Consider the following 25,823-nt stretch of genomic DNA (forward strand, 5'->3'; position numbering starts at 1 on the left):
TAAAATCTGCCAAGCAACGCCATAGCAACTACCTGCAACACTTCAAAATCTGCCAAGCAACAACATAGCAACCACCCAGAACACCTTCAAAATCTGCTAAGCAAGGCCATAGCAACCACACAGAACACCTTCGAAATCTGCCAAGCAACGCCATAGCAACCACTCACAACACTTTCAAAATCTGCCAAGCAACGCCATAGCAACTACCTCCAACACTTCAAAATCTACCAAGCAACATCAGAGCAACCACCCAGAACACTTTCAAAATCTGCCAAGCACCGCCATAGCAACCACCCAAACACCTTCAAAATCTGCTAAGTAACACCATAGCAACCACCCACAACACCTTTAAAAACTGCTAGGCAACACCATAGCAACCACCCAGAACAGCTTCCCAATTTGCCAAGCAACGCCATAGCAACCACCCAAAACACCTTCAAAATCTGCCAAGTAACGCCATAGCAACCACCCACAACACCTTCAAAAACTGCTAGGCAACACCATAGCAACCACCAAGAACACCTTCCCAATCTGCCAAGCAACACCATAGCAACCACTCAGAACACCTTCAAAATCTGCTAAGCAAGACCATAGCAACCACACAGAACACCTTCGAAATCTGCCAAGCAACGCCATAGCAACCACGCACAACACTTTCAAAATCTGCCAAGCAACGACATAGCAACTACCTCCAACACTTCAAAATCTACCGAGCAACATCAGAGCAACCACCACAACACCTTCAAAATCTGCCAAGCAACAGCAGAGCAACCACCACAACACCTTAAAAATCTGCCACGCAACGCCATAGCAACCACCCACAACACCTTCAAAAGTTGCCAAGCAACACCATAGCAACCACCCAGAACACCTTCCCAATCTGCCAAGCAATGCCATAGCAACCACCCAAAACACCTTCAAAATCTGCCAAGCAACACCATAGCAACCACCCACAAGACCTTCAAAAACTGCTAGGCAACCACGAAGAACACCTTCCCAATCTGCCAAGCAACGCCATAGCAACCACCCAGAACACTTTTAAAATCTGCCAAGCAACGCCATAGCAACTACCTGCAACACTTCAAAATCTACCAAGCAACATCAGAGCAACCACCCAAAACACCTTCAAAATCTGCCAAGTAACACCATAGCAACCACCCACAACACCTTCAAAAACTGCTAGGCAACACCATAGCAAACACCCAGAACACCTTCCCAATTTGCCAAGCAACGCCATAGCAACCACCCAAAACACCTTCAAAATCTGCCAAGCAACAACATAGCAACCACCCAGAACACCTTCAAAATCTGCTAAGCAAGGCCATAGCAACCACACAGAACACCTTCGAAATCTGCCAAGCAACGCCATAGCAACCACTCACAACACTTTCAAAATCTGCCAAGCAACGCCATAGCAACTACCTCCAACACTTCAAAATCTACCAAGCAACATCAGAGCAACCACCCAGAACACTTTCAAAATCTGCCAAGCACCGCCATAGCAACCACCCAAACACCTTCAAAATCTGCTAAGTAACACCATAGCAACCACCCACAACACCTTCAAAAACTGCTAGGCAACACCATAGCAACCACCCAGAACAGCTTCCCAATTTGCCAAGCAACGCCATAGCAACCACCCAAAACACCTTCAAAATCTGCCAAGTAACGCCATAGCAACCACCCACAACACCTTCAAAAACTGCTAGGCAACACCATAGCAACCACCAAGAACACCTTCCCAATCTGCCAAGCAACACCATAGCAACCACTCAGAACACCTTCAAAATCTGCTAAGCAAGACCATAGCAACCACACAGAACACCTTCGAAATCTGCCAAGCAACGCCATAGCAACCACTCACAACACTTTCAAAATCTGCCAAGCAACGACATAGCAACTACCAGTGTTGGGGTAGTTACTCAAAAAATGTAATTAGTTACTAGTTACTAGTTACTTCTTAAAATTGTAATGAGATTACTTTACTAGTTACTGCATTTGAAAAGTAACTTCACTACTTATTACTTTACTTTCCTTTTTCTTAATTTACCACATAGATACATGGACATGGTTTAGGCGGGGTCGGCTGATGATGAGTGACTACTTTAAATGACCGGCCAGGGCTCTAGACTAACTTTTTGCACTGGTTGCACTGGTGCGCCTAACATTTTTTCTTAGGTGCACCAGCACAAAAGTTAGGTGCACCCTCATTTTTGACCCCATCGGATTTATAGTTCGCCCAAAAATTAAAATTCTGTATAATTTATTTGTAAATCAGGTTTGTAACTCTCATTTTGTTACAAACCTGTATAAATGTCTTTGTTCTGGTGAACATGAATGAAAATATTTTGAGTAATGTTTGTAACCAAACCATTCATGAGCCTCATTCACTTCCATAGTATTATTTTTTCCTACTATAGAAGTGAATGGGGCTCATGCTTGGTTTGGTTATTAACATTTCTCAAAATATGTTGCTTCGTGTTTATCAGAACAAAGAAATTTATACAGGTTTGTAACAAAATGAGGGAGAGTTAATGATGACAGAATTTTTTCTTTTTGGGTGAACTGTCCCTTTAACACCGCAAGTTTAGCGCCTATTGTGGTTTCATACAGAATATAAACATGTAGGCTATTTTATAATTTTCATGTTGTCATTCCATTTTCCTTATACGAGTCATGCACAGTCCTGTTTGATAACCCGCATCCGCGCGATTAAAATAACAGTTGACCCGTTATCCGACATCAGCATCAATATATATCATACCCGTTTTACATAAAGACTGCGACCTGCCGCACCGCAAATCGTGATGTAAGTAGAAAACTTAAAAGATCTTCATGCAGAACATTGACAGAAATAAGCACAGGACCATGACTGTTCAAATATATTATCGTTTAATGTGAAACTTTGTGAGGGTCGGCTGATTGACAGCTGAGCGGTCAGCAGTGTTTGAACACTCATAAGCGCTGCGCTTATATTTATTATTACCTTATAAATTGATGATATGATTGCAGTGATTCCGAAGGGATGTCCAAAAAACTCAAGTAGAATGTTAAATGTTTAAAGTTTAATGTCTCTTTCACGCTGCCCTGTGTAAACCCACGCGGGTGATGGCAAACGCGTGAGGAGCTTGCATTTTGCATTACCTTAAATTACCTTAAATTATGGTCATACAAATAAAAGTAAAACAACATTCAAAACTGTAATGTGTAAATTTATTTATGTAAAGTTACACTCGCAATAATAACAAAACATTGTGCTTTTTTAAATAGGTAAAAAGTGTTTTGTGCTGCATCGGTTTGGGAGCACGTCACACAAAAAATAAACTCATATAGGCTATAGGCTACTTTTGAATTCGTTTTGTTAATTTGCTAATTATTTAAGGGAAACACATTTCATATAGGCTTATTTTATTATTTTTTCACCGAAGAAAGACGTAATCATCACGTTCTATTCATTTTAATGCTTTTTGCGCATAAACTAAACCCTTGGGGGAATTATTTATAAATGAATCAACAACGCAAATCAAGGAATTAACTTATTTCTCTATTTAAGACAGTCTGGCAGGGCGGTAACAGCGATACATCAAACACCGAAACGTTTATAGGATTAGATTTGGAAGTAAGAAGAAAACAGCGGTCCTGACTCTTGGCTTTTTTCTATAAATTGAGCGCACGCGACATTGCTGTTCGGGTTACGTTCAAATAATTTCTTTAAAAGAATTATGCTCTGGCTCTGACTCGATTGAGGTTCATTACCTTATTCCGTCTTCGGGTCGGACCTCTCGATCCCTGACCGGTAAGTTAAGCAGGATCTTTCGCCACAAGTGTTGTATTGCCATGCTGGGCTTACAAATGCTCAGACAGGTTGTTCATCGCGTTGTCAGCAGTTGAAAGACACTTGTCGTGTGGGCATAGTGTGCATTTCACACGAATATTTTTGTCCTTTCGAGCAATACGCTGAAAGTAATGTGAATATCGCCCCAGTGGCTTAAACCCTCCGTCTTCATATCCCGCTCCCCTTTGCACCAGCAGCTCCGTCAAATCAATATCTATGGCAACGGCACACGTACAGGGACACGCATGCACGCACCACTTAAATAGACAGAACTTTACACCCAGGCAAACACTGCTTGGGTAACGCAGGAAAGCGCGTTCCTATAGTCTAGTAAAGTAGTGTAGTTACCAATATTATTAGTGTAATGCGTTACTTTACTTCGTTACCCAAAAAAGTAATGTAGTTACTGTAATCCGTTACTTTGTAACTCGTTACCCCCAACATTGGCAACTACCTCCAACACTTCAAAATCTACCGAGCAACATCAGAGCAACCACCACAACACCTTCAAAATCTGCCAAGCAACAGCAGAGCAACCACCACAACACCTTAAAAATCTGCCACGCAACGCCATAGCAACCACCCACAACACCTTCAAAAGTTGCCAAGCAACACCATAGCAACCACCCAGAACACCTTCCCAATCTGCCAAGCAATGCCATAGCAACCACCCAAAACACCTTCAAAATCTGCCAAGCAACACCATAGCAACCACCCACAAGACCTTCAAAAACTGCTAGGCAACCACGAAGAACACCTTCCCAATCTGCCAAGCAACGCCATAGCAACCACCCAGAACACTTTTAAAATCTGCCAAGCAACGCCATAGCAACTACCTGCAACACTTCAAAATCTGCCAAGCAACAACATAGCAACCACCCAGAACACCTTCAAAATCTGCTAAGCAAGGCCATAGCAACCACACAGAACACCTTCGAAATCTGCCAAGCAACGCCATAGCAACCACTCACAACACTTTCAAAATCTGCCAAGCAACGCCATAGCAACTACCTCCAACACTTCAAAATCTACCAAGCAACATCAGAGCAACCACCCAGAACACTTTCAAAATCTGCCAAGGACCGCCATAGCAACCACCCAAACACCTTCAAAATCTGCTAAGTAACACCATAGCAACCACCCACAACACCTTTAAAAACTGCTAGGCAACACCATAGCAACCACCCAGAACAGCTTCCCAATTTGCCAAGCAACGCCATAGCAACCACCCAAAACACCTTCAAAATCTGCCAAGTAACGCCATAGCAACCACCCACAACACCTTCAAAAACTGCTAGGCAACACCATAGCAACCACCAAGAACACCTTCCCAATCTGCCAAGCAACACCATAGCAACCACTCAGAACACCTTCAAAATCTGCTAAGCAAGACCATAGCAACCACACAGAACACCTTCGAAATCTGCCAAGCAACGCCATAGCAACCACTCACAACACTTTCAAAATCTCAGGGGTGCAAACTTGTCACCTTTCGGCGAAATTCGCCGTTTTTAATCCAAAATAGGTCATCCTTGTGATTCGTCTAGATCCGATGAGTTTTTGAAAATGAGGGGTGAGGGGGGTCTACGACATGGTCGCAATGAATGAAAATATGAAAATAATTTCCAGATATTGTGGTAATGATGTCAAATCACTAGCCAGTTTGGCGGGTTATGTTTTACAATTTATAGTCACCTTATTTGCTCCCGAAGTTTAAACAGTCTGTGCAGAATGAGCGCACACACTTAACTCGTAGTATTTTCTAATCAAGGTTACGCGCCCACATCACATTGCTGTTCGCGTGGTCACCAAAACTTAACATTTGTACAGGTATTTAAGCACCGCAGTTTTAAAACAAGTGATTTTAAGCCGTTGAAACAAAAACAACAGTGCTATATGCGCGCGTTAGCCGTTTCAGTTTGAAAGGAGCGTACAAGTCGCGCATCCGCCTCTCATTGAGCTTGTGAGTATTTTGCCGCTGTATTAGCCTCAAATAAGTTACACACATGCGTCAAAATTCCCGTCTTTGCAAGTGTCCTTTTAAACACGACTATTTAGGTAAAAGAAAGTAAACAGCTGAAAGAGAAAACGCATGTGTAAGAGTATTAGATCCGGACTTTGGTCTTAAAGGGGAAGTTACCTAATTTTGCTCCTGTCACTTGTATTAATAAAACGGCATTGAAAGAAATCTATCACTGCTCTTAACTAAATCCCTTTTCTACCTTTAATACCTGTAATATTTGTGTATCGAATTGTATAGGAATTGAATTCGAGTTGCTCGTTCAGGGTTCATATTCATAATATAGCTATGACTGTGAACTGTCGCGGTTACCACCTTCATTTACTAAAAGAAAATTATTTTTTTAAATCCAGAACAATGAGGTCAACTAATGTAGAAGGGTAGGCTACATGTATTTCCCCTTATGAAAAAAAGATTAACACAAGCTATACTACAGCTAAATATATTTTTGAGAAAACAAAAATAAATTGAAGAACATCATTTAGGTTTGTTAAGCGCAAATTAACAGAGCATCGGTCAATACAGAACAGCAGTGTCATAAAGAAGTTAAAATTAGCCAGTATTTGTGCACCTGTAAATGTACAAAACGAATGCAATACAGAAGGCAGTGCATAATAATTTAGGATATTTTTAATAATACATTAGTAGATAAATTAACGTGTATATATAAAGTATGAAAACGAATGTAATGTATCATTATTTTGGCTAAATTAATAAAAATTAAGGTCATTTTTAGTCACACAGATTTGTCATCATTTCAGAACAAGCTTAAATGCTATCTATAATAACTTACATTATATCTTGTGTCTTCCTTTGTCGAAAATATGTAGAAATATATTCGAGTAAAAAAGTAAAAAGCGGAAACGTTTAGCTCACGCGGACCGAAGGAAAAGCCGTTAATAAAGCAGACTCTCCGTGTATAGAGGATGCTGGGATGAAACAGTCGAGTCGGCAGATAATCATCAATGTTTAAAATCTTTCACGCAGATACTGTTGATGAAAAACTTGCATATCTAAATGTCTAGGTGAAAGTCAAGTGTGCATTCAGTTCACAAAAGCAACCGCAGCGTTATATTGGCTGCATCCACGGAGCGGACGCTTATGAGGTTTTAATGCTGGTAAGCAACCAGTTATATTTTGGCGTCATTTGTGTTTATCAGTTATATTTATCAGTAATTTTAATCTTTAAAACTGCATCTAGAGGCAGACGACACCACAGATATTCTGTCATCTCAGTTTTACTTTTTCACACATTCACTGTATGATTTAACGAAATATGAAGTATTACATTTTTAATTGAAATTTACGAAAAACAAATTGGCCTACTCTCTTAACTCTTGACAATCTATTTGGCCTTTTTTATACATGTACTGTATGTCGTGAAAAACAAGGCGGCATATAGTTTCATGAATTTAACGTGAAAGGCGCGGTTGTTGCGGTTGCTTTTTTCCATGCGGTTGGGCTTTTCAGTACCGCGGTCATGCGGTTACCGCGACAGCCCTACTGTGAACAGAACAAACCCTGAATTGTTTGTTTATGTATAGGCCTACTGAATAATAGGAAATACTAAGTTTCTTTTTTAAATAAGTTTCTGTAACACTAAACGCTTTGTATTTGTTCACATTAGTAAATGCATTATGATCAAACGATGAACAATATATTGTAAGCATTTATTAATTCTTGTTTATGTCATTACAGTAATTGATGTTAGTTTGTGGTTAACAGTTTCAAATTTGATTTTAAAAAATGTATTAGTAAATGCTCAAATTAATAAGATTTACAATGAATAAATAATTAATAAAACTATTAAAATTAAAATGAAAATACAAATTATATATATATATATATATATATATATATATATATATATATATATATATATATATATATATATATATATATATATATATATATATATACATATATATATATATATATATATATATATAAAATTAGCAATTGTATCTTTGTCACCTTTTTCACCCCTGAGGAGTTTGCACCCCTGAAATCTGCCAAGCAACGACATAGCAACTACCTCCAACACTTCAAAATCTACCGAGCAACATCAGAGCAACCACCACAACACCTTCAAAATCTGCCAAGCAACAGCAGAGCAACCACCACAACACCTTAAAAATCTGCCACGCAACGCCATAGCAACCACCCACAACACCTTCAAAAGTTGCCAAGCAACACCATAGCAACCACCCAGAACACCTTCCCAATCTGCCAAGCAATGCCATAGCAACCACCCAAAACACCTTCAAAATCTGCCAAGCAACACCATAGCAACCACCCACAAGACCTTCAAAAACTGCTAGGCAACCACGAAGAACACCTTCCCAATCTGCCAAGCAACGCCATAGCAACCACCCAGAACACTTTTAAAATCTGCCAAGCAACGCCATAGCAACTACCTGCAACACTTCAAAATCTACCAAGCAACATCAGAGCAACCACCCAAAACACCTTCAAAATCTGCCAAGTAACGCCATAGCAACCACCCACAACACCTTCAAAAACTGCTAGGCAACACAGTAGCCACCACCTTACATTTACATTATGCAATTGGCAGACAATTTTATTGAAAGTGATGTACAGTGCATTCAGTCTATGCATTTTTGTGTGTTTTCTGGGAATCATACCTAAAACATTTGCGATGCTAATGCAAAGCTCTAACAATTGAGCTACAGCAACACTTCTGTTTGTTTATCAGTAATGAGATATCACATTGTTTTTTGCAGTGTGGTAGAGTTTGAGCCGCTTGGAGGTTTGGCTAACGCCCGTGAGTTTAGCAGCACAACTCTGGCCTCTGAACTCACACTAGAGCTTGATTCAGAACACGTTTACATGGAACGACCTCGCCGCTCCAGAACCGCCAGTGAGCTGCTGTCAGAGAGGTACCTGACCCACTGCTTAACACATCAAAATTCTGAAAGTACCTGTTATCATGCCTGTATGATATCATGCCACTAATATAATTTCACAAAAAATACACACATTTCAAAGTCAGTATTTGCTGTCCTAAAATGGTATTACAATCAACATCACAGTATATAAGCCACTATTACTGTTGAGATATCAGTATTAGCCATTCTTCATACATATAATTGTTCAGATAGCTCAAAGGCAGTAAAAATACTCAAGTACTTTTATTTTACTTTATTTTGTTTTTATATTATATATATTTTGTTTTTATTTAATATTTTTTATTTTACATTTTTATAGTAAATGAAAATTGTTTTTATTTTTACTTTATTTTATTTTATGTTTTTGTAGTAAATATATATTTGTTATTTTAGTTTTTTGTTTATTTTTATAGTAAATAAAAAACTTTTTATTTAACTTTGTTTTTATAGTAAATTATAATAGTTTTTATTTCACTTTATTTATTTTATGTTTTTATTGTAAAATAAACAAACTTTTTTATTTTACTTTATTTATTTTATTTTATTTTATAGTAAATACAATTTGTATTTAATTTTACTTATTTTATGTTTTTATAGTAAAAATACTTTTTATTTTACTTTATTTATTTTATTTTGTTTTATAGTAAATAAAAGCACTTCAATATTTTACTTTTTATATAATAATTTATCTTTATAATAAATAAAAATAAAGTATAGTTGCTTCACATTTGTTCTTTCTTTATCATATTGCGATAATTAGAATGGAAATTTAGTTTTGTGTTACAATTATGAGAATATTTAAAGAAAATGTGCTTAATTGTTATTAAAAATAATTCAAATCGTTCTAACACAGTCCTTTAATATCCCTCATTTAAATGAATTATATTCTCTTGATTTTAGAGTAAAATATAACCGGTGCATATTCTTGAGAGGCTCAGTGAAAGACACTTTAAAAAAAGTGTTTTGTTATATTTGTTTGTTTCAGGCCATTCGGTGTTGAGGAGCTCAATCAGAGTCGTGAGTTTTACTCATCTCAGAATCGTCTCCTCAAGCTGATGTTTGCTCTTTATAACGTCCTGGCGGCTCATTCTGAGCTGGTCTGTTATTTAATCATCGTGCTGAATAACCTGGTCACAGCTTCTGTCATCTCATTGGTGCTTCCAATCCTGGTGTTTCTCTGGGCGATGCTGTCCGTACCACGGCCCACAAAGAGGTTCTGGATGGTGGCCATCATCTATACAGAGGTGAGACACCCTCTATACACCCTATGACTGCTGATTGACAAGCATTATTTGCATATTTGTTTATTAAGCTTGGATGTGATTGGCTAACTGCTGTCATGGTTTTCCTTGATGGGGAAAATGTAAACCTGTTTATGTTGGTAGCTGGTTTGCATGTTTTCTAGCTGGTAAAATCTGATTTAGGACCAGTTGGACTACCACCTGTAGGGGTTGAGATTGATGTAGTTGGACTGGTTAGGGCAGCAACAAACCAACCGGTGTTGTGAAATCTTTGATGAAAACTGTTTGATGTCATTAACGTTACCATTAAACATCTGCACTGTGTACTGTTTCCTACAGGTAATGGTTGTGGTCAAATACCTGTTTCAATTTGGTTTCTTTCCGTGGAACAACGAATATGAGCTGAAGTTAAATCACGACAAGCCCTTCTTCCCACCTCGTATCCTGGGCTTGGAGAAAACGGATAACTACATCCGATATGACCTGCTTCAGCTGCTGGCCCTATTCTTTCACCGATCGCTTCTCCAGGTAACTAACGCACATAAAATCATCCTTAACTAGAGCAGCTGCTGACTACCCTAAATCACCGTTAGAACTTATGCGGGTTACCATGACTGACTGCCAACAATTACCAGCCTGACCAGTAACAGACATGTAACAAAACATATTTTCCCATCTAAAGACCATTGTGGAATTTTTAAAAAAATTATATGTAGTTTTCACTCTTTATATTCCATAAGGAGTAAAAGTTTCAAAACATTGTGATACTTCTTAATCGATTGGCTTTTCTCAGCGCTACGGCCTTTGGGACCACGAGGGACCACTGGAGGAGAAGAGCAAACATTCATCTGAGGACAAGAGTCCGGATGAAAAAGAAAAACTCTCAGATGAAGAGGACAGTCGAACTCAAGCAGAACCAGAGACCGAGGTGCTGTCAATCACACCATCTGCAGATACGCCCACCGATGGAGAAATACAGAGTGACCCTGAGCCGATCTTCGTCAGCACAGAATCCCCGGATACGGAGAAGGAGGACGGACAGAAGAAACGACGCTTCCTTCGATTCCGCAAGCCCAAACAGACAAAAAAGGGTGAGTGAAATATTTGTAGATAAAATCTTAAGAGATTGTCTGGATATTTTATGTCCTATAAGTGTCCTAGTCAAAAATATGTACTGCATTTTTTAACATTCATTAAAGCCGGTGTAAGGTCATTTTAGAGAGTTGTCTAAACACATTATAAATGTTAGAAATGTTTTGCTGAAACACGTTACAAAGACTGTGATCTATGTAGTACTGAATTGTGGAGATACACCGTTAAACATAATTACTTGGGCGGGGCTAGAACGGTGGCTCGATGATGCACTGGAGCCACCAAGCACGGCCCCGCCCCTAACACAATCACGAGCATTTATTCATGTCACAGCGGTATTTGAAAGTTGACGGGATCGTTCCCGCGAGTGGGCGTGGTTTTAGCGTTCGAATACGTTTTGATAACTTATTTTAATTTTATTTGCAGTTTTTATCATTCACACATGGCTGGGTGGTTAATATGACATGTTTCTGTGGTGTCAGAAACTCAGAACACATTTAATATCTGACTTTAAGGTATAATTGGTTTGTGTTTTTCAAGTGGGGCTTTATTGGTTTTAAATTATTATGACTTAATAAATTCTGACAGACACTACAAAGAAAGAGCCCAAGAAGAAGAAATCCAAGAGCAAACACAGAGACAACAGCATAAAACTTCTGAATGCTGTTAGAGGAAAACTCAAGAGTCTTTTCTTATCCATGTAAGTAAAGCTGTGCATAAATTCAACCCTCATTGGAGTTTTATTCTTTAGGTTATAGTCCAGCTGATGACACTTATAAACCAGCTTAGACCAAAAACCATGTCAAACCCATTGAACAGCTGGGTTACCTAGATAATTTAGTGGTCTTGTAGTTAAGTTTATATTTATGATGTGAATGATTGATGTATTCTGGTTTGGCCTTCATCTTTATCTTTGCAGAGTGAACAACGTCTACAGACCGACCTGCAGATTCTTCAGAGACATCCTGCATGCAGAATACCAAGCGGCCACTGATGTCTACGCTCTCATGTTCCTCACCGATGTGGTGGATTTTATCATCGTCATCTTTGGTTTCTGGGCTTTTGGAGTGAGTACAGAGAATTTTTATTTCTCTATCAAAAATACTAAAAATATCCAAGGAACGTGGACGGGATTTCTGAATTTCTATGAAAATGTAGAGGGAGCCTTACAAGATCTTACTGGGGTCCAGAGAAATGTGCTTCTGTTTAATTTAATTGTGAATCAGTTTTAAGAAAAATTCATTTTAGCACAAAAACATTTGCAGTGATGTTGTAGGACGATAATTTTTATATTAAAAATTGTATCGTCACGCGTGACGTATGCGAAACTAAAGGTCACATCATAGTTCTGCTCTGCGTAAATTCTACGGCGTAGCCTCGCTCATTCATACTTCTGCGTAATCCTACGTGTCAGACGTTGTATGTTAATTGATACAAATTAATGTCTTTGTGTCAGTTTATTCTTTAAAATGGTCTGCAAGTGTGCATTTCACATATGTAATGCATGACCTTTCGATGTGATGTGATTATGTAATATGTAAGGTCACGCTGGCGCATCACAAGGATAGTGCAAGACGAGAAATTGTGGTTTAAAGGGATAGTTCACCCAAAAATGAAAATAATGTCATTAATGACTCACTCTCATGTTGTTCCAAACTCGTAAGACCTCCTTTCATCTTCGAAACACAGTTTAAGATGTTTTAGTTCAAGAGCTTGTTGACCCTTCATTGAAAATCTACTTACGGTATACTGTCCATGTCCAGAAAGGTAATAAAAACATCATCAAAGTAGTCCATGTGACATTAGTGGGTCAGTTAGAATGTGTTGAAGCATTGAAAATACATTTTGGTCTAAAAATAACAAAAATTAAGACTTTATTCAGCATTGTCTTCTCTTTCGCGTCTGTTCTGAAGCGCATGCGCGAGACTGAAGTCACGTGACATGCGACGAGGCTGACGTGTTATCTGGTGCGCCCCAGCTGTTTGTTTTTTTTGTGCGCCCGGGCTTTGTTTACAGTCTGAGGGAGACGCACACTGTAAGTTTGAAAAAACAACAACTTTGCAAACATGTTTGAGGATAACACGTCAACCGCATCACTGCAGTCACGTGAATTTGGTCTCGCGCATGCGCTTTACAACAGACGCAAAAGAGAAGACAATGCTGAATAAAGTCGTAATTTTTGTTATTTTTGGACCAAAATGATTCAACACATTCTAACTTGACCCACTGATGTCACATGGACTTCTTTGATTATGTTTTTATTACCTTTCTGGACATGGACAGTATATCGTACATAGGAGGGTCAACTAGCTCTCAGACTAAATATAAAACATCTCAAACTGTATTCCAAAGATGAACGGAGGTCTTACGAGTTTATAACGACATTAGAGTGAGTCGTTAATGACATTATTTTCATTTTTGGGTGAACTATCCCTTTAAAAGTGCTTTTTAGCGAAAATAAGTATGGTTTTGCTAGATAAAACCATTGCCTCGGTTGGGAATGTTTAGAGATCTTTAAAAACTGAGTTGAAACTGTAAACTGCTGAAGTCCACTAAAGATTCCAGGAGAAAAGTCCTGGAATGTTTTCCTTAAAAAAAAACTTTTCAACTGAACAACGAAAGGTTAATGGGATTTTTTTATGAAAGTGGAGTAATCCTTTAGTTTAACAGAGTTTAACTGTGTGAATGTTTTGTGTATCACAGAAATACTCGGCCGCAGCAGATATCGCTTCATCTCTGTCTGAAGATCAGGTCCCTGAGGCCTTTCTGGTCATGTTGCTCATTCAATTCAGCACGATGATCATCGACCGAGCGCTTTACCTGAGGAAGAGCATCTTGGGCAAACTCATCTTCCAGATTATTCTGGTGTTTGGGATTCACCTGTGGATGTTCTTTATTCTCCCTGCCGTCACTGAAAGGTGAGGAAGAGGAGAAAATTCAGACGGTTTATGTGGTTTCTAGCTGGGTCATTTACTGTATGTTGTTCCAGGTTTGCCATTTGATTGATTACTTGGACTAACAGCAGGTAGACCTGTTTTTGGTCAGGCCAAAAACCCTGAGCCACCTAAAACTGGTATCATCATCATCAGAGATGGTATTTGTTGGTTTGATGCATACAACTTAGTATATGATGAAATTGCTGGTGTTTTTTATAAAGCTAAAAGCAGGAATTACAGGGATTAATGTAGCAGTGACATCATATAGATACAGCAGGATTTATGATTTATTAATCAAATAAACGGTTGAAACCCTACTTTATATAATTTGACCAGGAAGTGCAGCTTGATGTTGGATATGAAAGAATTTGAAGCTTTCCCGAATAAGTGTAACATAATCTTTTGTGGACGACCATGTGATTTTACCTTTGTGTCTGGGTGTAAAATTAAACTAATTCCCAGACAGCAACTACTGATATAAAGCGAGATATTGTCTTTATTATTACAGGATGTTCAGTCATAATTCGGTGGCCCAGCTGTGGTATTTTGTTAAGTGCATCTACTTTACACTGTCTGCGTATCAGATCCGCTGTGGATACCCGACACGAATCCTTGGAAACTTTCTCACCAAGAAATACAATCACCTCAATCTCTTCCTTTTTCAGGGGTGAGCAAATATTCCTTCTTTTATATTCTTCCTGGTTTTCCGCTTTTTGCTAAAATCTTCTGGTGTTTTCACAGCTTCCGACTCGTTCCCTTCTTAGTCGAGCTCCGGGCGGTGATGGACTGGGTTTGGACCGATACGACGCTGTCTCTCTCTAACTGGATGTGTGTGGAGGACATCTACGCCAATATCTTTATCATCAAGTGCAGCCGGGAGACAGAAAAGGTAGCAGCGCTTCTTTAACATGTTACATTTTTTATCATTTAGATATTAATAAACAGTAATCCTAGATGAAAAGCAAACATCACTATTACTCATTTTTATGGTTAATAATATAAATAAATCTTCATCAAATGTACATTAAAAGCCATGTGTGGTTTAGTCAAGAGGTGGGGTATTATTTTGTTAAGTCATCTTGATAACATACATTTTTCCTAAATGTTTTTGCAGAAATATCCTCAACCGAAAGGACAAAAGAAAAAGAAGATTGTCAAATATGGGATGGGCGGCTTGATCATTCTCTTCCTCATTTGCATCATCTGGTTTCCACTGCTCTTCATCTCATTGGTCAAATCTGTAGTGGGTGTGGTTAACCATCCTGTCGATGTCACAGTTACAGTGAGGCTTGGAGGTTATGAGGTAAAAAAACATCACTCGATAGCGTCGTACATAGCAGCACCATTGTAATATTTTTATTTAATGTGATTTTTGCATGATTTCATCTCTTTTCTCAGCCGTTATTCACGATGAGCGTTCAGCAGCAGTCCATCCAGCCCTTCACTGAGAAAGACTACAATCGCCTCAACAGCCAGTTTGCAAAAAACGCTGTAAGTAAATATGCAGGGTTCAGGTCCTTGAAATCCTTGAAAGTTTGTGAATCTGGGGGAAAAATTCAAGGCACTGGGAAGTTTTTGAAAATATACATACAAAGATACAGGTCATTGAAAGTGCTTTTTTTGAATGACCTCTGTGTATGAAATGTGCTATACAAATAAACTTGCCTTGCCTTGCCTAATCGACTTTATGCAAGAAGTTTTCTTGAAAAAAAATCCATATTATAATATCATAAAAATTCTAGACTTTATAAGCACACGTGTTAAATTGTTCACTTTAAATGTTTATATCTTTTTTATGCGAATGTTAATTCATACCAAAATGGTTTTTTTTGCATAGTTGTGTTTGACACATGAAAACGTCTCGGGTTACGTATAAAACTGTTGTTCCCTGAGAAGGGAACGAGACGCTGCGTCTCCTTGTCATACTTCCTGCGTCCCTGTAACGCCGTCTTTGGTAATATTTCAGATAGCGATATACTTCCTGGCTCCCGCGTTACCCTGTCTTTGTCGTTAATCCTCACCATTGGTTGAATTTGATATACACATTCAGATGTAATTTATGTAAATGAGCAATTCCAGTGTTATGGATGGGACATTTTCAGTCAAAAATTAAAAAAGATTTATATAATTTATTACCACTATATTGATCCAACCATCGGTTTATATTTTCCTAAACCCCTGATGAGTCCCAGACATCAGAAAAATATCAGCCTATATAAAAGTTTTTGGGAGACAACATACTTGAAAAAGAATAAACATAAAAAATAAACATTAAATTTGTATTTTATTTTAATTTCCATGTGTGCATTTATGAGAATAACAGGGCTCTCCATAGATTAATCGCGATTAATCACATTCAAAATAAAAGTTTGTTTTTGCATAATATATGTGTTGATGTGCCCTGTGTGTAATTATTTTCTATATATAAATACACACACATGCATGTATATATTTAAAAAACATTTACATGTGTGTATATATACAGTCGTGATCAAAATTATTCATACCCTTTGTAAATATGACCAAAGAAGGCTGTGAAAATAAATTTTGACGTTTTATTTTAAAAAATCTACAAAAATCCAACCTTTCATCGGAGAATAATAATTTTAAAATGGGGGGAAAATCTCATTATGAGAGAAATATTTTTCTCTAATACACACAGCTCACAATTAATCATACCCTTTTATTCAATTCTTTTTGCAACCTCCTTTTCCCAAGAGAACAGCTATATATATATTTATATACATATATATATATATATATATATATATATATATATATATATATATAAAAATTACATAATTTTTTTCTTAAATTTATACATGTATGTGTGTATTAATATATACATAATAATTACACACAACACACACACAAATGTATTATGCAAACACAAACTTTTATTTTTGGCGATTAATCGTGATTAATCTTTTAACAGCCTTAGAGAATAAACAGTGTTTTGGATGTGACAATATTTGGTTGAGATACAACTATTTAAAAATCTGATGGTGCAAAAAATTTAAATATTGAAAAAATTGCCTTTAAAATTGTCCAAGTGAAGTCCTTAGCAACCCATATTACTAATGATAAATAAAGTTTTTATATATTTACGATAGGAAATGTACAAAATATCTTCATGCAACATGATCTTTACTTAATATTCTAATGATTTTGGCATCTAAATAACCATAACATTGTATTTTGGTTATTTCTACAAACATACCTGTTCAACGTATGACTTGTTTTGTGATTCAGGGGGTCACCTCTGTAAGATAGCAGTACTCACCTGTTGCCAAACACGCGATGCCTTCAAACTGATCTGTGTTCACAGGTGGCCATGCAGTTTATTACCCTGTACAGCTATGAAGACATCGTGACGGCCAACATCGAAGGCAGTTCAGGTTCAGTGTGGAGAATCAGTCCTCCGAGCAGACAAGAACTGATTAAAGAACTGACAAACAGCCCAGGTGACATGACACTGCGATTGGACTGGAACTTTCAGAGGTCAGTATTGCGATTTATAATGAAACCTGCTTCTCATGGAGTAAAGACACTTATTATTCTTGTATGTGTGTGTGTTTGAAGGGATCTCGGGAAGGGAGGGACGGTGGAACACACTTTCGACAAGCACGCCATCAGTTTGGAACGAGGGAACCCGGTCAGAGCGGATCTGGCCGAACTGTTGTTGCGTAACCGGACAGAGCCTGTGTAAGTCTATAACAGAGGCCTTCAACCTTTTTTTGGGCCAAAGACTTCTCTAATGGATAGAGAGGATGAATAAGCACCCGTTATATCAAGTATTTGCGTGCAGGACTCTGCCTGCTATGATAAAAACAACATACGGTTTGATTTTGTTCATTTTGATGGCTTGATGTTTTATGTTGCAGTGCTTTATAAAGCCACTGGAGAGCAACTCCAGTTTTATTAACAGTTTGAAGATTTCTCTTATTTCTTTTATCTGTCTTAGGCGGGTACCTCACATGTTTCCAAACTACATCAGAGCGCCGAGCGGAGCTGAAGCTAAACCTGTCAATCAGCTGTATGATGGTAAAACACCAGCTCCTCTTTGATGCTTTATATAATAGCACATGTTTATAACACAATAGTCCCTTTCACACATACAGTCTTTACTGGTAATTTACTGGTAAATTGCAGTTAACATGTCATGTGTGAACAGAACCTTTCCAGTAAATGAGTGCTCCCAATTTACCAGTAAGACAGGTTGTAAGATTACCAGTAATTTACCGGTAAGCGCTATGTGTGAACGAAAAATCTAGAATTACCGGCATTTAGAACGGACGACGTCAGACCGCGCTGACAGATCGGGCCAATCAGAACGTTTTTATACAGGTGACGCGTTTACCCCCACACTGTTTTACGGACGTTTCCACACACATGCTGCTTAAAAGTCGAGCACACCTGAAGTTAACATCCACATTTCTTCAAAGTTGCTTAAAACAGCTTACCATCTTCTTGCCAAATTGCTGACGTCCTTAGCACACCATCTGTGAAGCCTAATGTGCAGACGCAGGTTCCGTTTGACGCCGCCTAACGCAATGTTGTTTGGTCACGAGCAACTTCGCGACCGTTTGCCACAGATGTGAAAACAACAAAATACGGACCGACGATGTTAAGTCACAACCCGCCATTGTTTACAAATACGACACGGAGCTCGCCAACCGCGCGCCACAGGTAACTTCCGCTTTCTCTCCGAGTTTACCGGTATTTTGATACTGATGTGTGAATGATGTCTTACTGGTAAAAAGACGGAACGTCACTGCATGTGTGAACAGCACATTTTTGTATTTACTGGTAAATTCATTCTGGTAAATTCATGGTAATTTACCAGAATTACTGTGTGAAAGAGGCTAATGAGATGATTTTGGTCTGTGTCTGATCAGGCGGTGAAGACGGATATCAGGATGTGACCGTGTCTTTGATGAGAGATATGTCTTGGAATGGAAGTGGTGCGGCGGAGTGGTGGGACATCAGTATTGCGGGCTGCACAGAGTCATGTGACGTCTTACCCATGATTATCTTCAATGACAAAGTGAGCCCTCCAAGTCTGGGCTTCCTAGCTGGATACGGGTGAGCGGACGGCATTGCTTTAGTGTAAACTCTTCACATGAATCATTAAAGGAATAATTTAGTTCATAGAAAAATCTGAACATTTCCTCAACCCCATGTCATCCAAGTTGTTGATGTCTTTCTTTGTTCAGTCGAAAAGAACTTGTGTTTTTTAAAGGGAAACATTCCAGGATTTGTATCCATATAGTGGACTTTAGTGGACCTCAACAGTTTCAATGCAGTTTCAAACGGCTCTAAACGATCCCAACTGAAGCATAAGGGTCTTATCTAGAAAAAACTATTTTGGTTTAAAGGCCAATTCACACTGATCCAACAACAACCAACTCCAACAAACCCCAACATTCCAAAGTCTCATTTACTTTTATCCAACAACTGCCAACAGGGTTTCATACTGACCTAACAAACCCCAAAAAATGCATTTGTTGGCGTTTGTTGGATCAGTGTGAATTGGCCTTTAAACCACAACTTCTCATCTTGCACTAGCCTTGTGACGCACCAGCGTGACTTTACGTATTGTAATCACGTGAAAAAGTCACATGTTACATATTTGAAACGCACATTTGTGGACCATTTTCAACAATAAACTGACACAAAGACATTAATTAGTATCATTCCACATACAACAACGTCTGAACACTCTTCTTTCTTCACACTTGTAAACACTGGAGCGGTATTTTTCACATACTTCGCAGAAGTTGTGGTTTAAAGGTATTTTTTTTGGGGGGGAATGACGATTGTTTCGCTAGATAAGAACCTCATGGTGCGTTCACACCAGACGCAAAAGAAACATTAAGCACGAGTGATTTACATGTTAAGTCAGTGCGAAGACGTGATAGACATCGTGCGGCGCAAATGACGCGGCACGAATTGAGCGTTTCAGGCGAATTGAAAAATCTAAAGTTTGTTGGATATTCGCCCTGTGTTAACCAATCAGGAGCTTGATCTAGTAGTGACGTGATTAAGAACAATGGAGGACAAAACATTGTCGCTGTATGTGGACACCTGGAGCTGCAGTGTTGCGAAAGTTCACTTTCTACATTAACTAGTTTGAGTTCACCGTTCACAAATTTTAAAATGAACTAGTTCAGTTCATAGTTCATATTTCAAAAATGTGAACTAGTTCACAGTTCCAAAAATGAATTAATTTATAGTTCTTTTTTCCCATATTATTTTTTAAAAATGATTGCCATTATAGCCCATATAGAACCACAGACGGCAATAATTTTATCAGTTTTAACACTGAAGCTAAATGCGTCCGATTTTATCTTCATATCCAAATTTAAATCCTTATCCAACCAGGGTTTACATTAGCATTGACTGTCTTTACATTTTTGTATTTGCTTGCACATACCTTGGAAGTCTAGCCAGGTGCTTCAAGGGGTTTGCACATCGTGGCGTCGCATATAGTACAACTCGCAGGTATTGCACACCGCACGTGCACGTTAAATAGCGTGAGCTTAGTCAGACTCTATTTCAAGATCCAGAATATGTGTTGGCAGCCTATGTTAATCGTTAACAATTTAAGACAAATATGATGTTATTTAATGTTAAACTATGTGAGTGGCGCGGCAGGGATTTGGATTTTAGCAGCGTCCAGAGTGTTGTTTTAATGACGGTGGCGGTGTTGCCAGATTGGGTGTTTTTTCCACTACACATTAAGGCCTGTTCACAGTGTGTTTTAGCCTGGAAGACTCTATAGAAATCTGGCACCCTATTGAACGACGTTAAACTGAGAGAGCGTGCCGTTCACAAGCACCAGAATGAACGAGTTCACAATAAGTTCATCAGGCAGTAATATAGTATGTTCAGTTCACGTTCGCCCAAAATATGAACGAGTTCATGAACTATCGTTAAATGAACTCGTTCAGGCACAACACTGTGGAGCTGTACGACACATCTTTGTACATTTATAGAAACAGGAATAAAAGGATATTGCTTGGAGAAAAGCAAATGAGGAGGTCGGACAATCTGGTAAATTGTCTCTTTACTCAATATGAGCTAAATATGTTCCATAACGCAATAAGTCCATTTTGACAAATTTGAGTAAAAATGTGTTTTCTATACCAAGAAAGTGACAAGATGAAATCCACAATAACGTTAAAAATTCAAATCCATAATTTGATTTTCAAAGATTTATTATAAAAACTGATCATTTTTTCCGCAAAATGTAATAAATCCACCACAGGTTTATCAATGCCATCAAAATTGTTATTTTGTTTTTGTTTTTTTGTTAATCACGAAGTACAAAGTAGATGAAGAAAACCAGGATTCGTGTGTATTCAAAGCGCCGCCATTAATGTTTACAATGCGTAAAATGGTGCGCTGTGATTGGTTAAATGGATTTATTGCATTCTGCAAAGAAGGAGGCAATTGTTGCATTATGTAAAAAAGGGAGAAAAGATGAATGAATAACTCAGATATCAAATTTTGTGTAAAATTAAGAATTGACTTTTTAATACTGAATACTGATTTTGGCGGTAACTCATTATTTTTTATTGCGTTTTGGGACAAAACTCTTCATACAGTTTATACATATTGACACTACAAGCTAGCGAAAGCTGGCAAATTTAGCGTATTCATGTTTTTTCCCACGCAAATGAACTCAAAATGTTCAAACATCCAACTGTGTGCGAATAGCAAAATTTATTTGCTTTATACGAGTCTGGTGTGAACACAGTTATGTCTTGGTTGGGATCGTTTAGAGTCCTTTGAAACTGTAAACCATTGATGTCCACTAAAGTCCAATATAGTGAGAGAAATCCTGCAATGTTTTCCTTGAAGGGCTTAATTTCTTCTCGACTGAACAAAGAAAGACATGGACATCTTGGATGACATGGGGGTGAGCTATATCAGGATTTTTTTCTTATGAAAGTGAAATAATCCTTTAATGTAGATAAAAGACAATTCTAGGTCAGATATATGTGTTCCTGTAGCTTTACTGATAACAGAGCAAAGGGTTTGATCCCCAGAGAACACATACAAATAAAATGCAGTTTTATCTATTTATATTAAGGCATCTGCCAAATGCATAAATGTCAAATGTAAATCCGTGTAGCCTCCTTTCGGGAACAAAACGGCATGTGGAGTGATGCATTTAAAATTCATTGATTTAAAAAGCACTTTTGAGAATGATCCGAATCATTTATTTCTCTAACAAAGCGTTTCTTCTGTCTCAGTATTATGGGGCTGTACGTTTCCGTGGTGTTGGTCATCGGCAAGTTCGTCCGAGGCTTTTTCAGCGAGATCTCTCACTCCATCATGTTCGAGGAACTGCCCTGCGTGGACCGGATCCTCAAACTCTGCGTGGACATTTTCCTGGTGCGGGAAACCGGAGAATTGGAGCTGGAAGAGGAGTTGTACTCCAAACTCATCTTCCTGTATCGCTCTCCAGAGACCATGATTAAATGGACTAGCGAGAAGACTCAAGACTGAAACTCCAGTATCTCACGCTCGCAGTTTACGAAATCTTTCTCGGTTGGAACTTGCGGAGCTTTACGCTCATAAGAGCCGATGAATTGTTCAATGTCTTATGAACTCTTACAAGAGTCTGTTGCCATTTCTCCAATGCTTTGGAGCTTCTCTGACAGACAGTAAATATGGAGTTTTCCTCTTTGCACTTTCATGCATCACTTTGGCTGAACTGAGCTTAGTTTTCTCAAATCTGAAAGCAAAACTTTAATTTCAGCCTCTTGAAAGTGACGGATTCAGAGTCTAGATGTAAGGACTTAAAGACGCTACATACAGGCCATCGCAATGTCTGCACGCACAGATCAGAGATGTCAAAATCCAAACACTATTGGGGTGAATCATGAAAACTGTCAAGATGTCCAGGTTATATTTCACCCTAAAACCAAAAGATCTTTCAGCCTCCAAATTACCTCAATGTGTGCATTTGACTTTTTGTCATTGTTATTATTACACTACTGCAAATACAACATGCATAAATACTACGGTATAATTTTTCATGACTATAATGCATAATACAACAATTTCTCATGATTTTGGGGTGAAATATGACCCGGGCATTTGTGTTTTTGCTCCGTTACTACAATCAAACTGTTTACAAGCCAACGAATTTTAGGATGAGAGCAGTTTAGTATTTTGTTTTTACGATTTCTGATAAAGGCAGAAAGTCAAACACTTGAAGACGATTCATGTGATTTCCTAATAAAATCTCTTATCAGGTCATGTCGAATCAACAGCTGTTTTTACTTTAGAAAGGAAATAAGTGGGACTTCTTCATTCGCTAGCTGCTGGAATGCTGCGCTTATTTTGGCCGTCAGGATGACGTCTTGTTTTAAATGTCTTAAGTGCACATTTCTGTTTTGTGCCAAGTTACATTCATCTGTAAAGGCTGAAATGATCATTTCCACTTTATAGTTATACAAAGAGCAGCAGGTACAGTACAGTACGTTTCTCCTGCTTTCTCTCCAAAAACATCGGATGTGAGTCTGTAAAAATGTTATGTTTTTAAGGCAATCTGCCAAACTGAGAAATCACGAATGCTGCCCATCTGCACAAATAAATGACTGTTATTAATGATTGTGTCCTCACTCAATGACCCATTTTTTTTTCAAGCTCTTATGTTTAGGTTCAGTCATTTCTAGGCCTGTCAATCGATTAAAATATTTAATCTAGATTATGATTGTCATGAGTTAACTCATGATAAATCGCAACTTAATTGCACATTTTTACCTGTTCTACATTTATCTTAATTAAACACTTCTAAACACTCTAATCAACATGGGCATGTACAAATGTGGATGCTTTATGCAAATGTATGTTTATTATTAGTGGAAAAAGTCAGCAAAAATCATTTTGAAAAAAAATCCAGTTAAAGGTTCAAAATAAAATCACAGCATCTATACCTTAAGAATCACTGGTAAAATTAATAGATTTTATTGTTTGATTGACATTGAGACAGACGGCTTTAAGATCTGCTGTTATGCAAGGATCTAATATAATATTTCCCATTAGATATTTTTCACCAACAGTTAATCAAACATTTATTTAAGACATAACAGATGATATCTGCGTGAATTCTTGTCAAAACAGATATTTTTAAAACTGTAATTCTGTCTATGTGTGCATATATCGCATCCACGCGCCTGTGTGCATGCTTCAGATGTGCACTGAATAAAATGATTCATTGAATTTAATACATTTTTTTAAAGATAAGTGGTTGCAATCAATTTATTTAAGCTACATTTAAATAAAAGTTTTATATTTTATTTTACTTTACTAATCTTTTTTGTTTAAATGTAGCTTAAATAAATTGATTGCAACCACTTACCTTAAAAAAATTGATTAAATTCAATTAATAATTTTTTTCAGTGTGTCAATCAACGAGAGGTAGATTGTTTTCAAGTCTTGACGCTCGTATTAACTCTTTAAACATCAATCAGGTCCCGAAATTTATCTCTTAACTCTTTCCCCCGACATTGATGAGTTGTCTCGTCAATTAAGAAAAAACATTTGCATAAAAAATGTGTTCCTGATGAGTTTTTATGTTAATCTATAATACCGCGATCATCCACTAGATGGCGCACTTCCCAATTGATAAAAAATTAAATAAAAAGGAGTACTAATTTTAAACTGTATGTTTTGATAATCGTTCTGAATCTGATCTCTTACAAAATTCCTTCACAAAAATGCAATTATTTCAGCTTTTTTGCTACATTTTTATTTTTAACGAAAAATACCCATATTTAAGAGTTTATAAGCAGAGGAAAAAATATAGATAGAATTAAACGTTTTTTTTTTTCAGTTTTGTTTGTTTGAAAGTAGATGGTCTGTTCTTTCATTTGATATATTTGTATGTTTATATATTTTTAGAATAATTTTTTTTGAAAAAAGGCCTTTTGTGAAAATCACAAAAAATGCTGGTGGGCAACTTAAAAAAAAGGCTGGCAGGGAATGAGTTAACTATTTTAACATCATGCAAGTCCTGCACTTTATTTTCTAATTCCTTCATGTTTCTCAGACACGCAACTGGATGGACACGCATCATTTGTATTAGTTAAGCATTTAGGACAGTACACTTCTCAAATAAAGCTCGTTTTAGACATTTAATTTTTATTTACTGTCTAAGGCTGGATCTCAATTTATCCAACAATTGCGTGTTGCGTTAATTGTACTTTAATAAAATTTCAGTTGTTAAAATAAAGTTCTGTTAATGCATTAATTTTAATAGCCCTAGTAATTTCACTTTAATGGTAATGAAAATGTTATTTTTACAGATGCCACTTTAGTCTTATCATTGTAACTGCAAAACCCTCTAAAATCTCTAAAAGAAAAGTCTCCAGTAACTCTTCACTGGCCTTTCTGAACAAAAATTGTCAATATTCTAACCTCCTCCGGTAACCAGGTCAAAAAATAGAAACTTGCACCGTGATGTACACGCTCCATCATTCAATTTAGCTTATGTGCACTTAGAGGATTTTGCTGAAAAATTGTTGTGGGATTCTGCCAACAAAGTGGTTTTTCTGGATGGCCTGAGGCCAGGATTAAACCAATTTGAAACAAAAGTATTTGATAAACTTATAATACACGCCAGGAATATTCATTCATTATCTGATTTTTGATGGTGGCGGCGTTTAGCTGCTTTTGCATCTGAGCTCTTAAAATATAAACCAAGTCTTTGTCTCTGATCGATAAAATGCAAGCCAAATGCATCAGTGTAAAAACACACACAGTTGCGATATG

General features: G+C 37.6%; 1 protein-coding gene across 2 annotated transcripts in view; it reads left to right on the top strand.

The window, feature by feature from the left end:
* Nucleotides 1–23,657, top strand: part of piezo1 (piezo type mechanosensitive ion channel component 1 (Er blood group)) — a 143,116-nt gene extending 119,459 nt beyond the window's left edge. For both annotated transcript variants that reach the window (XM_073859526.1, XM_073859527.1), the window contains exons 36-51: nt 8,600–8,755; nt 9,750–10,008; nt 10,345–10,533; nt 10,799–11,096; nt 11,686–11,797; nt 12,017–12,164; nt 13,801–14,015; nt 14,542–14,700; nt 14,775–14,922; nt 15,148–15,336; nt 15,432–15,524; nt 17,362–17,534; nt 17,616–17,738; nt 17,998–18,077; nt 18,932–19,118; nt 22,295–23,657. In XM_073859526.1, the coding sequence (XP_073715627.1) occupies nt 8,600–8,755; nt 9,750–10,008; nt 10,345–10,533; nt 10,799–11,096; nt 11,686–11,797; nt 12,017–12,164; nt 13,801–14,015; nt 14,542–14,700; nt 14,775–14,922; nt 15,148–15,336; nt 15,432–15,524; nt 17,362–17,534; nt 17,616–17,738; nt 17,998–18,077; nt 18,932–19,118; nt 22,295–22,550 (2,785 nt within the window). In that variant the 3' untranslated portion in view covers nt 22,551–23,657. The remainder of the gene's footprint in view (nt 1–8,599; nt 8,756–9,749; nt 10,009–10,344; nt 10,534–10,798; nt 11,097–11,685; nt 11,798–12,016; nt 12,165–13,800; nt 14,016–14,541; nt 14,701–14,774; nt 14,923–15,147; nt 15,337–15,431; nt 15,525–17,361; nt 17,535–17,615; nt 17,739–17,997; nt 18,078–18,931; nt 19,119–22,294) is intronic.
* The last annotated feature ends 2,166 nt before the right edge of the window (nt 23,658–25,823 follow it).

This window comes from Misgurnus anguillicaudatus, chromosome 21 (genome assembly GCF_027580225.2).
Source record: "Misgurnus anguillicaudatus chromosome 21, ASM2758022v2, whole genome shotgun sequence".
Taxonomy (NCBI): Eukaryota; Metazoa; Chordata; class Actinopteri; order Cypriniformes; family Cobitidae; genus Misgurnus; species Misgurnus anguillicaudatus.